General features: G+C 38.6%; 3 protein-coding genes across 13 annotated transcripts in view; 1 reads left to right on the forward strand and 2 right to left on the reverse strand.

The window, feature by feature from the left end:
* Positions 1-10,757, reverse strand: part of arid4b (AT-rich interaction domain 4B) — a 48,051-nt gene extending 37,294 nt beyond the window's left edge. For 2 of the 4 annotated variants that reach the window (XM_047352426.1, XM_047352425.1), the window contains exons 1-2: positions 10,574-10,757; positions 8,588-8,636 (exon numbers count right to left, since the gene is read on the reverse strand). In XM_047352426.1, coding sequence (XP_047208382.1) covers positions 8,588-8,593 — 6 coding nt within the window. In that variant the 5' untranslated portion in view covers positions 8,594-8,636; positions 10,574-10,757. The remainder of the gene's footprint in view (positions 1-8,587; positions 8,637-10,573) is intronic. The other 2 variants (XM_047352424.1, XM_047352427.1) reach the window with 2 other exon arrangements.
* Positions 8,985-15,622, forward strand: part of ggps1 (geranylgeranyl diphosphate synthase 1) — a 28,375-nt gene continuing 21,737 nt past the window's right edge. The window contains exon 1 of one of the 8 annotated variants that reach the window (XM_047352444.1): positions 8,985-10,272. Coding sequence is in view for 3 of the 8 variants with exons in the window: in XM_047352438.1 (XP_047208394.1) it covers positions 10,937-10,995 (59 nt within the window). In the remaining 5 variants the exon portion in view is untranslated. The other 7 variants (XM_047352438.1, XM_047352440.1, XM_047352439.1 and 4 more) reach the window with 7 other exon arrangements.
* b3galnt2 (beta-1,3-N-acetylgalactosaminyltransferase 2) overlaps positions 13,030-15,622 on the reverse strand; it is a 54,231-nt gene continuing 51,638 nt past the window's right edge. The window contains exon 14 of the mRNA XM_047352433.1: positions 13,030-13,198. The gene's annotated coding sequence lies outside the window, so the exon portion shown is untranslated. The remainder of the gene's footprint in view (positions 13,199-15,622) is intronic.

Raw genomic sequence — 15,622 nt, forward strand, 5'->3', positions numbered from 1 at the left:
TGGGTATGTCTTAAAAGATAACAAAACAATGTAAAACGAATTTCAGATTTAAAAAAAAAATCTGTTATTTATATTTTACAAAAAAAGGCATATCAAAAACCATTTGTGTCCCTCCTACTAACCAATGGAAACATTTTTATTGGCATTACATCAATCTGACCCTTCTTATAATTGCTGATCAGCCTTTTCCATGTTTCTACTGACTGGGATTTTGTTTTGCCTTTGTCTTAGATAACATTATTCGAACCGTAGCAACCAATGAGCTTTCATTTGTAGCAGTATAAATAATTGCTGCTTTTTGTTTCAAATAAACTGAGCTCAGAATTAGATCAAGGCATACATTTCTGATGTTAAATCTTTTAATAAATTTACTGGTCCAACAGTAAAAAGTAGGAAACACCTCTTGCCTCTTCTTACACCCAGGATTAACCTTGTGTTCACCCACAGGGAGATATTTAATCATCCTTCACTATGTTAGAGTAGTGCTGGAACAATGAATATACTTTGTTTTCTGATTAGAAAAGTTAATAAGACAAATCAGTAAATAAACTAATTATTTTAATGAATAGAAAAAAGCAAGTCAACGGGCTGTCCATAAACTCCCAACATGAGAGTGTTATTTAATAAAAGCTGAAATGAAAGCCCTCGCTGCAGACAAGGAGTGATTAGTACATTTCTATATTACAAGCTGCTAATAAGACTAAGATTGTTCTTTCATTCTGCATTCTTTACAAGGAGCAAACTGAATACTTTAAGAGGCAGCAGATAACACAACTGTTCCCATTATGAAGCCGCTGCTACAAACTACACCAGTGATTAGCAGCACAAATAGCAATTAAAAGTGACTGATCACTTACACCAGATGTTGCCACTGCGATGCATAGCTGCAGAGTGAATATACGAATTTAGGGATAAAATCAGCTCACATGTGGAAACTGCTTGCAGATCAGGAACTTTTTCGCTATCAGAGGGTAACTGTTGCAGCAAATTAAATCAGAGATTTACAGTATTTTTAGCCATAGATGGATACTGACTAGATCTCCACAACAGATAGAATCACAATCAGTATTACAGTATCAGTGTGTCTGAAAATGACTGCTTGGGCGCAATTTTTTAGGACACTATATTACAAGTTTGATGCATTTATACTTTGCATATTGTCAGTATGTCTGGCCTGTTGGCCATATTTAATGGACACAATATTAAACTTTCAATGCTGATGTATGCAGGTCTCATTAAGTCAACAGGATTTAAGTGACTATTGAAGTCACTTAAACTTTCTCACTGTGTGAGAAAACAAACTGCAAACAGGGTCACCGTTTTAGGGGTGTGCCAGTCATTTTGACAGCAATCCTTTTATACAGTAATAAATAAAACAAACTGAATAATTGGAGAAAATACCACTGAAGGCTGTGCCAATATCAAAGTGGGCTATTCTGTTGTGCTGATCCATGGCCGGTGCACATAAGAATAACTATGTTGGTCAGAACTGGAGTAAAGATTACAGCATTTATCCTACTGCTGCAAGAATTGTTTTCCTGAGCAGTCATTTGCTGCTGTGGTGAATCGCAAGCAGACTGTAAAATACGGTGTGTTTTTAAATCCATCCATAGAGTGCCGGTTTGTTAGGGCTCCAAACTACTACCCTGAGACAAGTCTCCTGACCTCCTCCCCCTGGCTGGATAAATCTTCACCTAACGAGCTCACATTCAAGCTGCAGAATTTATTACCACTACTTTTGTCCTGTGGGAGATTGCTTTATGCATTGATGGGGGAGTTTGGTGTTTCTCATGTTAATGTCACAAATCTTTAGCAACTTTAAACTATATTCTCAGCTGATGTATGCTTGTTTTTGACTGAAACTGTGAAATATAACTATCATAAAATGAAAAGTTGTAAAAATGGATTATATATCCAGCTGAGAGACATTCTCAATGCAATTAAAGAAAGGGTGTTTTTTAAATTCTTATCTTCATCTAAACTCAGAAATTAGGTATTAGAATTAGACTTGAACTGGATTTTTATTAAGCTTTTGCCACCGCCATTTGTTTTGTGGTGAAAAACAATTACATGAGATATGAGCTTTCCAACCTGTAGAGCCCGGATAACAGAATTTGGCCTTTTTGGTACCTCAACTGACACTACACTGCATGAGTGCAAAGCCTGTAACAAAGGAGTTAAAGAGGGAAAACATCAGAAAACAACAAGCAATATACAAGTGCACAGCACTTTTAGAGTCAGCTTAACCCTTTGTCCTTACTTGTAAAAACATAATGAGTAACATTTAAGGACAAACTGACATAAGAGAGTGAGCTACTGTATGTTCTTGTCTAAACTGGAAACACTGTTGTTCTACTAAACTTTAGACTAGATAAATATATGGTCTTCTTGGCAGTTGCTTAAACTGGAAAAAAAAAGTTAATTTGCCCAAATGTGAAAAGTACATTTCTAATCTGTATTTTAACTAACTAATAAATGGAAGATAAATAACTGTGCTTTCCCAGTTTTAATCCCTATCAAGTTCCATAAATCAGACAGAGTTGTAGTTACTGCCAGCCAATTAAGATGAGATCATGCTTCATATCTAAGCAGCAACACTACAAAGGAGTGCGCTTGGCTGTCTACTGTAATCTGTCTTCCTATAAATAGTTTCATGGATGTTTAGTCGACTCAAAAAGCAGAACTTTACATATTTTATCTTGTTGTAGAAACAAACAAAAAAAACTATTCTGCACTCATAAGTCCTTCTGACATAAAAGTAATGCAATATTAATGACTTCATCAATCTAATAAATACAGAGCATATCTCAGAGAAAGGGCTTAATCATCACCCACACAATGAATTTTGCAGTAATGTTGTTTTTGTCATTTTCGCTTACAAATTCAAAATAATGTAAGTACTCTGACATCTCATACGACATGCACGACTGGCAAGCTTTACGATGTTTTTTTATCATGGCAACATCATTGACAAACAGCTAAAGAAACATTTTACCAGTAAAAAAACAGAGATGCACAAAGAAACCATGTGGTGACCAGAATCAGACAATTTTCTGGTGACCGACCAGATGAAAACTCAAAAATCCTCTCTTCTCCGATCTGTGAACACACCACACTTAAGCTTCATCAGGTTTCCCTAGAATCAAGATCCTTTAGTGTTGAAGTTGTCAGTTAAAGAAAAACACTGAACAGCTCAGCTATTCCAGTATTAATCTGGAGTTTAAAATGAAAGGAAACTGCTAAGGAGGCATGCAATCTATTTTTTCAGGCTCCCACAACGGAGAACTAGACTTTGGCAGGTACTGGTCATTTCACTCTTTCACCATTTTGAACTTTGAACTCACCCTTACCAAACATTTCTGGATACAAAAAGGAGCAATCTGCCACAGGAAGTCAATTTGTACCCGCCTTGGGAACATTACATTAAATTAGTGAAGAGCAATCCTAACGCATAGCCGATTTCAGCAGATATGAAGGCTGAACGGAGTGGAGAAACATTCCTTGATTTTATCCTTATGAGCTTTCAACCTCTGCCATGAGATACGCTGGATTTGGAGATTATAGCAGCGTTCTGGAGATCTTAGTATACATTTTTATGAGGATAGAAACAGACCAATGGTAAAGCTAACCAGGCTAACCATGCTAGCTGGCTATATAAGAAAAGGAAGTTTAAAAAGTCAACTCTAATCATTTTATTTAGTTCTCAAAAAGTAAGACAAAGCTTTACAGCAACTGCTTCCACACACACAGTGTGACATCAACCATTAACTATTATTAGTCATGACAACTCAAGGCAGAAAGAAGAAATAAATAAAATGAAATTAATTACAGTTCTTAAAGAGAAATCAGAATCGGCAGGTCAAGGCTTTACAAAAATCAAAGCTAGGAAATCGGCCACAAAAGTTTTAGCGGTGCGTGTCTAGTAACAAAATGCTTATTCTATAACACGTTTCTGAGATTCAAACAGATAGGTTTGAGGAAAAGATCCCAGTGAACTTCAGCCTGTCCTTTTAGAACAAAACATCCTGACCTTTTGGTGAAGATGGGTCTGAGAGCTCGCGGTGTCGACTGACCCAGCAACCAGTTCCACCAGCCCAGCAGCTCTTCTGCCAGTCAGGCCAGCAACACAAATATTCACTGCTGCTGTTTGGACTCATCGTTTTTTCTTCCTAGTCATTGAGGGCAGCTTGGGTTATCCTGACAGCAGTGCAGCCAAACCTACACAAATCAACAATGTGGAGTAATACCAGTCTGTCTTCTGAGGCCTGAGTTACATTTGTCATGTTCCTGTGTGCCAGCAATAACCGAGGACAGTTTGCTGCTTTCTGTAAAACTATGAAAGAAAATTACACAGATTGCTAACACTCCGTTTTAGCCTCCAGCTGTCTGCAGAGAAACATTTTTAGTTTCTTTGTATCTACTAATGCTAATTGACAATGAATCATCATCAAAGAAAGAGAAAAACAAAAATTTAGGATGAATAAGCTCAAAGGAGAAAAACCTCCTTCTATGAGCTGTTTAACAATACTGCCCTGTTCTCTTCTATAATTTTGTCAGGAAAATAAACAGCACCATCTATTACAGGCCTCAAGTATTACCTCAGCTACTATGTGCAAGGAGTTAATGAGGAGCCATCAAGACGTTCCTCTAATGCTACTGATGCGGGAGATACTCCAGGCACATGTGCTTGGTTAAACATACAAATGGGACTTGGCATGCAGTTACAAAACAGACCTGAGGCTGGCATGGAGAAACCAATCTGCCCTCTTTTGAAACTCTTTTCTTGGCTTTGGCAACATTTAGACCAAAAACGTCAGAACTTAAAACTGGGTAAAAGTCTGGAATTAACCTGAAAGTAACTTAATGTCTTCTTAGTATTATTTAAAGATGCACTGCTGCTTACAGAAACTCAGAGCTTTACAAAACCAAAACGTGTCAAGGTGGCACTTGCAGCTGCAGAATGAGATCAGTTTCTGCTGATCAAAAACTGTCAAGTCAGGAAAAATGTAATTTCCATATCTACGACTGCACTGGTACCTATAGCACCGATCTTGGACAGTATGAGTGACAACAGCACCTTATTGTAAAGGTTAACTAAAAAAAAAAAAAAAAGAGAGGCTTCATGGCCACCAATAAAAGGTTAGAGCAGGAATACAGATGGGGCAGCTGTGGCCTCACTCATAAGTGACTGGCTGCAGCCAACTCCAGGGATTCCTTCAGAGTCTGAATGCTTCAAAGCTTTCACTGTTCAATGACAAGCAACTCATTTTAAATTAAACCCAATCCCTGGTGTATGGCTATCCATAAATTAGCCATAGACAGCCTGGAAAAACTATTTTTTGAGGCATCAATCTTTCTCTCTGTAAATATATTTCTAACAACCCCAGTAATTCACCTGTACAAAGAAATTAAAACAAGCCCATAAATGAAGGTATGTGTAATGAAGTGAAATGGTACTGGAATAAATACTGAGCACAAAAAACAGAAAACAAATGTGCAAAAAATGTGTAGAAAGCCAAGAAACCAGCTGTAATCTGTCAGTAATTAGAAAGCATTCCTGCTGCTACATCCATATAAATAGCAGCTGATTTAATATTAACTGATTGCCTATAAAAGTATTTCACAGAGTTGTATGGCTGTTAAAAGTAATGAGACCTTTATTAAAAAATAAATCTTACTCTTGGAAAACTAATGGCATACTAATGGCTTTACTTTAGAAGAGTACTTAAAATTTTACACAATGTTACTATGGTATATTGCAGCTCTTTCTTTGATTTGATCTGCCAATGTGGCTCTTTTGAAAGAAATTTCAAGATCACTGCACTAGCAGGTCAAATACTGAAAAATCTTTTTTTTTCTGTTCATTAAATGCTGTTCACATATGCTTTGACACATAAATGGCTATAATCCTGTAATACCTCCCCTATCTGTTGGACTGAAAACTACCTCTATTAAAGACACTGTGGGACATTTTGTTTATATGCTCATGGTTTGCTACATGTCATCTACTGAAGTACATTATAGTTTAAACAAATAAGTTTGAATCGGCTATAGTTCTCAAAAGCAAAAACAAAAATGAGAACTCAGAGAAACTCGGAAATTGGTATGAGCCAGAGAAAGCCTGGAAAAAAAATCAACAGTTCAATTCTGAAAGAAACAGAAGTGAGAACAGACTTTCTTCAAGTATTTACGCCATTTTCATGATGGAATTAAAGTACTTTACAGGTCATATACTGAAACTTAATGGGCTCCTGAGAATGATTTGTTATCAGCTTTGTGAAACTGGAAACACACACTTCAGTTTGAAAGTTACCTTACAAAGCCTATAATCCTGCTTTGTAGTACAGGCCTCAGATTAAAGTGAAGGAAGCAGAGATACATTAAATTCAAATGTAGCAGTCCAATAAAGACCATTATATAATGTACTTATTTTGTGTATTTTTAAGATCTTCATGTCTTTAATATAACATTTAGGAACTACTCCTTACTAAAACACTAGGCAATAGTGTTTAATCCATTGCATTGTTCCCCAACAAACAGCCTTGTAGCCTGAACAAAGGAACATGTAAGGGGCATGCAGGAAGGAATTAAGCTCCCTCACTAGCCAGGCTCACACATACAATAATCCTGCTGTGAATCACGTCTTTGTGCAAACCAGAATGACCACGGCCCCAGTGACTGGTGCTTCAGCGGGAGTTACCTTGGCAATGCTGTGGCAGCTCTAAACTCAGGGGAAAATAAGAATAACTTAAATGCCTTTAGTCTGGCACTTTTTGCCAACATTTGGGGTAAAGAAACCAGCTATGCCCATTTCCCAGGACAAATAAAGGACTATTATTTTTTGCTCTTTTCCAAATAGTTTTTCCTACCAAGCAACCATTTTTTTAAAATTCCAAACATAAATAAAATTAAAGAAATTCATGTTTAAAGTTCCTACCAATCTGGAATACATAACCACACGATGTATGGTTATTAAACTGAACTTTAGTGATCTTTATTTTGTACCGCAACTTTATTAAAGAAAACATTTGACTAGAATTTGACATCCCAACGTATGGATTTTAAACGCTACACATTACTGTCTAGATAAAAATGTATATTTTTTACACTTAGAAACTGCTTTGTGTATATTTAGCAAAGATTTATAACCAGAAAAGAAAGTTAAGGAGACTAATGTATCTGAGTTGCTCTTCAACTGCATGATTATGTAGCAGCACCACAGTTAACTGTTAACTATCACTATAGCAGCTAAAGCATGAGTAACTCCACTAAAAATGTTTTGCCCACATCATAAAGAAATATGATTACAGTGATTTTTTTTAAACAATTTGTCACTCGGATATGTCTCCATCAGCTTTGCACATCTAAAGACAGACATCTGTGGCCATTCTTCTTTAGAAAATATCTAAATATCAGTCGGACTGGACAAAGAGCATCTTCGATCATCAAGTTTTGCCACACATTCTCAATTGTATTTCGGTCTGGACTTTGACTGGGCCATTCCAACACATGGATATGCTTTTCGACCCAACCGTTCCATTTTTAGCTCAGATGTTTGGTCAAGGAGGTTTTCTTCCAGGACTGCCATGGATTTGGCTCTAACCAGCTTCCCACAGATCTATCCAACTTCACAACCATGTACCACTTTGTGTTCCCCTATCAAAAAAATCCCATTAAAATACATTGAGGTATGTAGTTGTAATGTGACAACATGTGAACAATTTAAAGGAGTATTAATGCTTTTGCAAAACACTAGAGTAGAAATCAGTTTTTGCAGCTGCTTCACTTAGAGACACACCAATCAATTAGAGATCGGGACCTGAGAATTTTCTCTCATCAGTGAGTCAAGTTGTGAAAATCATTTTTTTCTATTAATCCAATGCATTACAACTAGGAACAACCACCATTTTTGACCATGCATCAACCGGCACTGTGTACTCCGATGTGCTGCTTTTGGAAGTTTAATTAAAATGCAGATAAAAGGTTAGATAAATATGCTCAAAGTAAACTACAAATCCGTATTGGCCGGGAAAAGTGTGATGTGTGCTTCAATGCCATCACCTCAATCGCAAAATGTTCCAGCATGCTTAGACTTACACCTGTCAAGAATGATGTGGTGACGGAGCTGGGTGGGTACAGATGCCACACAACAAAACTAAAGGCATAGCAACACTTAAAAGAGAAAGAAACATTCCCCAGTGAATGACAGCTGGGACTTCTCTCTAAACAGAATAAAGCTGGGTAAACAATATCGATTTTTGAACGCTTTGGACATACCACAGCTCATTTACCGTATACTACATGTATGAATGCATCCTACATTTTTCATTACAACCAGACCCTCTGTCTGGCATATATTTCGATGACAGTAGGAAAAAAGAAGCAACTAAAGCTAAATAAGTATATCAAACAAAGAGAATACTCAGGTCTTTGTTTGATAAACGCTGAAATTGAATTCACTGAACAAAAGGTATTTGTAGTACTGACATAGGAGGCATATATTTTTTAAGCCGCAAAATGAAACTGAGCTGCAGAAGCAGGCTTTGCTATTCTAATGCCCACATGCATGAAAAATGAATGAACATACCTTCATCTCTCTATGAGTCCTCTAGGTGACCAGTGTAAGGAATCCGAGGCTGTAAAAGGGAGGATGGAGAAGCTGTTATGCATTACAGAGGGTGCCCAACTTCAGTCCTACACAACACCACGACTGTGTTATGATGACATCACTTATTTTGCTACACTGGTGGATGCCGTGTAAAAAAAAAATAAATAAAAAGTCCGGGTGGAATCACTGATTTAGCCGCTGCCACTGATCCGTTGCGGGAGAGCCAGAGATGGGTGTGTGAGTGTGTGTGTTTGGGCATTCAAGTCACATTCAGAAAGTAATCCGTGGCAGGCTGATCACTCTCTCGTTCGCAGAGTGCTTAAAGCCGTTTATGTAATGCCTGGTGTACTGTTGCCAGTCAGACAGACAGACTCGGCTCTCCGAAGAACACAAAGTAACTACTCGCTGTGTAACATGGAAGAGGGCGACTTTCCTCCCCTCCGTGGCTCTGCACAGATAACACGGATAATGTGGTCGTTTAATACTCGCTGAAGAGCCTCACGGTGCTCTGCCTCCGCCGTCTGCACTGCACTGACTCTACCAACAGTACAGCAAAGGGATGACGCCATTTCTGTAGCTGACAGTCGGACAGAAAGGAGAACACCAGCGCAGGGGCGCTAAATATTGCTGGGACCCATGCACACAATTCACCCACCCATGCTTAGAGATCATTTCTCTCCGAGACAAATCTCTTTTGTCTTTTTTTTTTTTAACTGTTCGTTTTCGCTCTGTGGTCTCGGCGCAGCTGCTCTCTGCAGACTACACACGACAGGAAAAAAATAAAAAAAATATAAAAAAAAATAAATAAATAAAGCGATAATAACTCCGCTAAACACAGTCACAAAACGTCTATTTAAACATGTCACGTCGTTAAACCGTTACGCAGCGACAGCGTTGAGTTAAACAAAGTGAGAGGGGGATGAAAACTCACTTTACTTGCTCTCAAAATGTTCTCTTTATCGACAGCTCCGACATTTCGCGGACTGTTTTTGATTGAGCTTGTTTCTGACAAAGAAACAACTCGACGGAGCGGTTTTGCAGCAAGGTCAAGCCCGAGGAAAGAATCGTCTCGGTTCCCCCGCCCGACGTTTTTTATTTTTGAGTGAAGAGCCAAGGTCGGCAGCCCCGCATTTCTGTGGCTCGGAATGATCGCGGAGGATACGAGATCATCCGCCCCAGACGGTTCAGCGAGAGAATGACTGACCGCCGCCGACAAAACACGGCTAGTCCAGAAACATGTCCGTCTAAACCTCATTTACTGGTTGATTCCTTTCCATATTCTTTATCAGAAATGTGCTGGTCACGCACACATCCACCGGGACTTCTCCCCTCGAATCGGATCGCATCAGATTGGGTTGCTCGGTACAAACGAAGCAGCCCATCTGCTCCAGCCTACACCGGGACAAGTCGATGATGAGAAGCTAACGACACCGATGGCACAAAAGAACCCCCTGACAGTGCAGTTTACCTGTTAAACTACGCTGTTTGCCCGCTGTTCGACGACTCGCATCCCGCAGTCATGTAAAACAGAAAGAAAAAAACAAAACACCTTCAACGAGTCCCCCCTGATTGTTTCGAATAATATTACTTTCCAACGTCCGTGACAGGCGCTGCTCGACTACAGTCTCCCCGAGGATTCCTCCGCTCAGCAACACAACACTACGGTTAGCCACGTCCAGAAACACTGGAAACTATTCAACCTCGAAGGAGCATAACCTTCCTCTGTGTTCATCTGCTTAATTTGTGCGCACCGCAACACAACTTTGTCATCAAGTTTTCTTTTTTTTTTTTATCTCTGTTCTCCCATTCATTTCCCCTAAAGCCCCCCGGTTCCCCTTCTAAAGTACAGCACATCATTAGTTAACAAGTTAGCTATCGTCAAGGTAAGGTTAGTAGCAGCAGGGAAGCATGCTAGTAAAATGTTCAAAATAGCGACCGCTCTGACGAACAAAAGCAACACTTTACCTTTGCTGTCAAGCTGAGAAACACGTCTGCGCTTCGACAAAGGTGTATTAGTAATCCATAGGAACATTTATGTGGAAAAAAATGACGGTTGTTCGTTTAATCCCGGTGGATGTTGGATGCAGACTGGTAAAAGTGGTCTTCGTACGGAGCTGATGTTTGCCTTGTTGAGTAGCTGCTCTAACCCAGCTCTTTCTGTGATCCTCCGCCCTCTCAGAATGATTGACGAGAATAGTCCCGTCTCCCTTCACAAAACGACCGACCATTGGAGGATACTGTAAAGGAACACGCCTACGTAACAGAGGATTGGTTGATCTGAGAGAAAAATATGCACAGTACAGTGTTCGACGTAATCCTACTGGGTGGATGTCACAATACAGGGAGAAAAATTATAAAAGACTACAACTCCCCTTGCTAAAGAAGAGGTTTGTTTGATATATAAAGCAGGATGTCCCGATAATGACAGGAATGTTTTTACTCGTACGTAAACGGTAAGACGTTTTTACCGGGGAACATCAAGATATATTTGCAACGAATATTTGCAACATATATTAATCGACCAGTTGGTTCTGCGCTTGCGCTGTAACGTGGCCGAAGGGTATATAGGGAGCTCATCCAAAACTAGCTTGTCAAGATTTGACGCTTCTCGGAATGGTGCATGATGTTAGCAGTGCTGCTTAGCATCGTCCGAAGTAGGTACGAGTACACAGAGCTAAAATGATTTAAAGATCTTGATGTGAAAGTCATATCGTGTGCCTTACATGACCCAGCGTGAAAGTGTGAGGATTTTGTTCTGGGAAAGGAAAGAAAGGAATGCTCAAAGGGGTCATATCGGCGCGTTTATGTTAGCCTGCTTCCGCTAACTAATTTAGCAGCCTGGCTAACTGGAACTCGGGGACGACTGGTGAGCAGACTGGCACACTGCAGCTAAGGTGGGTGGGGTTAGGAACTGTGAATAACTGTTATTGTAATATTGATAAAGTCAGTAAAATTGTTTAAATTCTCACTTGATTGGATGTAACGTGGCAATAAAACGTACTGCAAAAACATAAAGTAAAGGAATTATGTACCAAATAATCAGCGGATTGACTTTAGTTATAAAATTGAATTCTTGACACTTGGCACATGTGACATTAAATTTCAAATCTCTCATTTGTACCTTTTTTTTTTTTTTTTTTTTTTAAGCTGATATCACATTTGTGCTTTTAAATGTGTCTCTTTATTCGCACACAAATGTCTAGACTTTCATCTAGTGGTTGATTTCCCATCACAGATTTTGTGACTCTAGCCTGCCAATTCCAATTTCCTTTTAGCAACTAAATGACAAAAAAAACATTTTGTACTTTTGCTATAAATTGAAAACTGGTCTCATAATTGTTTATAGATAAATAAAAGTGATTTTTCTCAAAAACAGTCCAAAGGCACAGAGCTGTCTTTTTTTTTTTCACAAAAAATGTAGAATACAGTAAACTCCTTCAGGACAGAGCTATAGCTACAAATAAAATTTAACTCTAAAGTATAAAAGAATACCTCCTTACTTCCTTTTACAAGGCAGATTATAGCTTACCATTTTTTTACACTTCGCAGTAGAAGAGAATACTACTTCAGTTACATTCAGTATTTTCATTTTGTTTGTTCTTAGAGGAGTATTAAGAATGGCATGCATACATAAAACTGTTCAGCTGGTTAAACTTTGTTCTTTTAGATATCGGCTTTAAATTGAGCTACTTTGTCAGGCAAATGACTGGTCAACAACACAGTATATATATTGTGTATATACTTTATACAGCCTATGGTACACTGTCATACTTCCATGTAAAATGCCAAACATCCGTGTGTAATGCTGCTCACTACTCTACCTCAGCACTGACCCAGACGTGGTGGTGTTATAAGATATCTCACTCATAGCCAAGTCATGTTGTAATTTTGTCCTTTAACAATCATACAACCCTGTGTAGTTGTGTAACTGGTCTTACCTGTAGATTGGAATCGTCTTTTTCATCAGTTCCCCTCATCAAATTATGATTCTTGCCTGCATCAGAACAGTGCCACTCACCATCCTTTGTAACTTATGTCTTTTTTATGCAAAACATTTTAACTTTAATAACTACTTTTTACAGCTTTGTTTCCCACAAACGCTGCCCCTATGTTTAAAGTTGTCTAAACCTCTGCCAATAGGGTGGAATATCAAGTAATGCATTGAGGGTAGCAAGTGACCTCCTCATATTTCAATAGATATCACAATCTTTAAAAACAATGCTGTACAACATAATCGAGAGTAAAATGTTCCGATTTTATTTCTAAATTATTCATGCATTTATAGTAACTATAAAGGAGCCATAGAGGGGACATATCATGCTTTTAAATCCTTCCTTTTCACACTTAAATCACTCTGTTGTGGTCTATATAAAGTGAAACTGCAATGCCTTGGTCTGAATTCCTTTTTATTGTACCTCCACAGGCTCCTCTTGTACCCTTGTTCTGAGGTGCGTCTGAGAGTGACTTTTTGGTGCCGTCTCTTTAATTGCTGTTGATCTTAAATGCTGTTGCTCTTCACATCCCACCCCCTATGGGTCAAGGTGCGCTCCATTTAACCCGTTCGGCCATTTTTGTAGTTTGATAACGGCGCTGCAAAAACAAGATAAAAAGGCAGAAACAGTGCAAAACTGTTTATGTAATAATATTTAAAACATGCAGTACACTTCTGTCCACAAGGAGCTAAAAGCAGCACACAGCACTAACATAAGCAGAAGGCACAAAATTAAACTGGTATCAAAACAATTTCCAGGATGTCCTATAAACACAATAAATTGGTGTCTAAAATAAAGTTTGTCATCATTTTAGCTTTATTTGCAGCTTACTGATTTGCTGCGTCTATCGTTTCCATAGGCAGAAGGAACTGACCGCATAATCAAATGAAGTCTTTCTACAAATCCTTCTTGATACTGGCGGAGGTTGCTGAAGGAACTTGTCCTTGAAGTGGGGGAAATGGGAATTTCCCCACTGGTGTGGGAACATTCAGTAATTTTATTTTCTATACCGCTTATTCTATAGCTCCAGGGGAGCTGGTGCCTATCTCCAGCAGTCTAGAGGCAGGGTACACCCTGGACAGGTCGCCAGTCCATCGCAGGGCAACTCAGAGACATACAGGACAAACAACCATGCTCACACTCATTCACACCTAAGGGCAATTTAGAGAGACCAATTAACCTAACGGTCATGATTTTGGACTATGGGAGGAAGCTGGAGTACCAGCGTGCAGCTCAGGATGTGGGAACATTTCCATGTAAATAAAATGTAACCAGGCCCTTTGAAGAGGTTCTGATGCTGGGGAAAGGCGTAATGAATTGTGTGGGTTAATACACCCAACATCCAAACCGAACTTATCCTCTTTCAGCGTAGACGAACTTGAGCTTGGACTACAAAATTGTAGCGAGAAATAAATTTGGCGGATATGCATAATTGATGCATATCCGCCAAATAAAAGTCCATGACTTTATTCAGCTGTTCTGCAGACAATACTGTGACGTAAGAGTTGGAAAAATACAATAGATGATAGAGAAAACTGAACGGACTGAAAAATATGACCCAAACAGAATATATAGATATCTGCGCAGCACCTGGACAGACTAAATTCAACTTTTCTGCACTCCTACAGACTCCAAGTACACAACAAAATGTATTTAAAGGCTAAAAAGTGGATTTTGCATGATATATCCCCTTTAAGAAACCTTTATGATCAGTCATTAATTATTTATGTGAGGCAGAGTCAATCCATTCATGTGAGAGATAACTCTTTGTTGCAGAGCACCGCTCTTAAACAGGATATTTTTCAAAACAAAGACAAATTGATTACTAGATTGACATTTTATGCCATCTTTAGTATCTTTTACTAACAATTAGCATGGTTAGCTTAACTAAGCAAGTAAAGTGTACTTGCTCTGATTTTTCTTTTAAAATCTTCACTGATGCACACAATTTCTATATTTGAGTCTTCTCTCAGTTCTACACTGAAAGAGTGTTGTGGTTAATCCAACCAATAATTCAGCTTTTTTGGAGCAGGGACACATTTAAAACATGCAGGGCACTGGCTCTTCAGGACTTTTAGGCACTCCTGTTTAAAAAAAAAAAAAAAATGAGTGTGCCCGAAAACCACATTTGTAAATGGACTAACTGATATAAAGAGTTTCATACCTCCTCCTAATCAGGACCTTCAAATCACTTCTCTGTGATACAGTTGGGGCCCCAGTGGTAACTATCAGAAATGAGCATGTCCAGGAAAAACTTGGGCCCCTAATAGGAGATAGTTGTAAAATCTCTGTGCTTATACGTGACAGAAAGAGCAAAGCCAAAAGGATAAGAGACAGTAATAAACAATCAACAAAAGCCATAAACTGTCAGGTCCAACCACACACAGAGTTAATATCAACAACTAAGTCATATAAACTGGCTTTATTGAACATTAGATCTCTGTCAGGAAAATCATTTTTAATCAATGACTTCATAACTGAACACGATCTTGACCTTATGTTTTTAACAGAAACATGGATACATGAATTTAATGAAGCTCCCATTCTGATAGAGGCGACGCCTCCGAACTACAATTTTCTTTGTGAGAACAGACAGCAAAGAAAAGGTGGAGGGGCCACTTTGTTTAAAGATTTATTAGAGTGTAAATTTGATTTTAATTAGCTTTTATCTGTGATATGTGTTGATTATGACTGTTTAATTATTGTGGGAGACTTCAACATTCACATGGACAATCCTGAAGACAGAAGTGTAATAGATCTATGTGACACTCTTAGACATTTTGGTTTGACTCAACATGTTAAACAGCAAACACACAAACAGGGACATATTTTGGACTTGATCATCACTAAGGGTCTAATCATTTCCAAGGTGTCTGTAACTGATGTTGCCCTATCTGACCACTTTTCTGGTATCTTTGAAAGCATCATCTCCAATGACTCAGTTTGCCAAAGAGACATGATAAGAAAACGCATCTTTAAGGACAGTGCTGCTGAAACCTTTAACCAGATTTATTCTTCTACC

Source organism: Girardinichthys multiradiatus, chromosome 22 (assembly GCF_021462225.1).
Source record: "Girardinichthys multiradiatus isolate DD_20200921_A chromosome 22, DD_fGirMul_XY1, whole genome shotgun sequence".
Lineage (NCBI taxonomy): Eukaryota > Metazoa > Chordata > Actinopteri > Cyprinodontiformes > Goodeidae > Girardinichthys > Girardinichthys multiradiatus.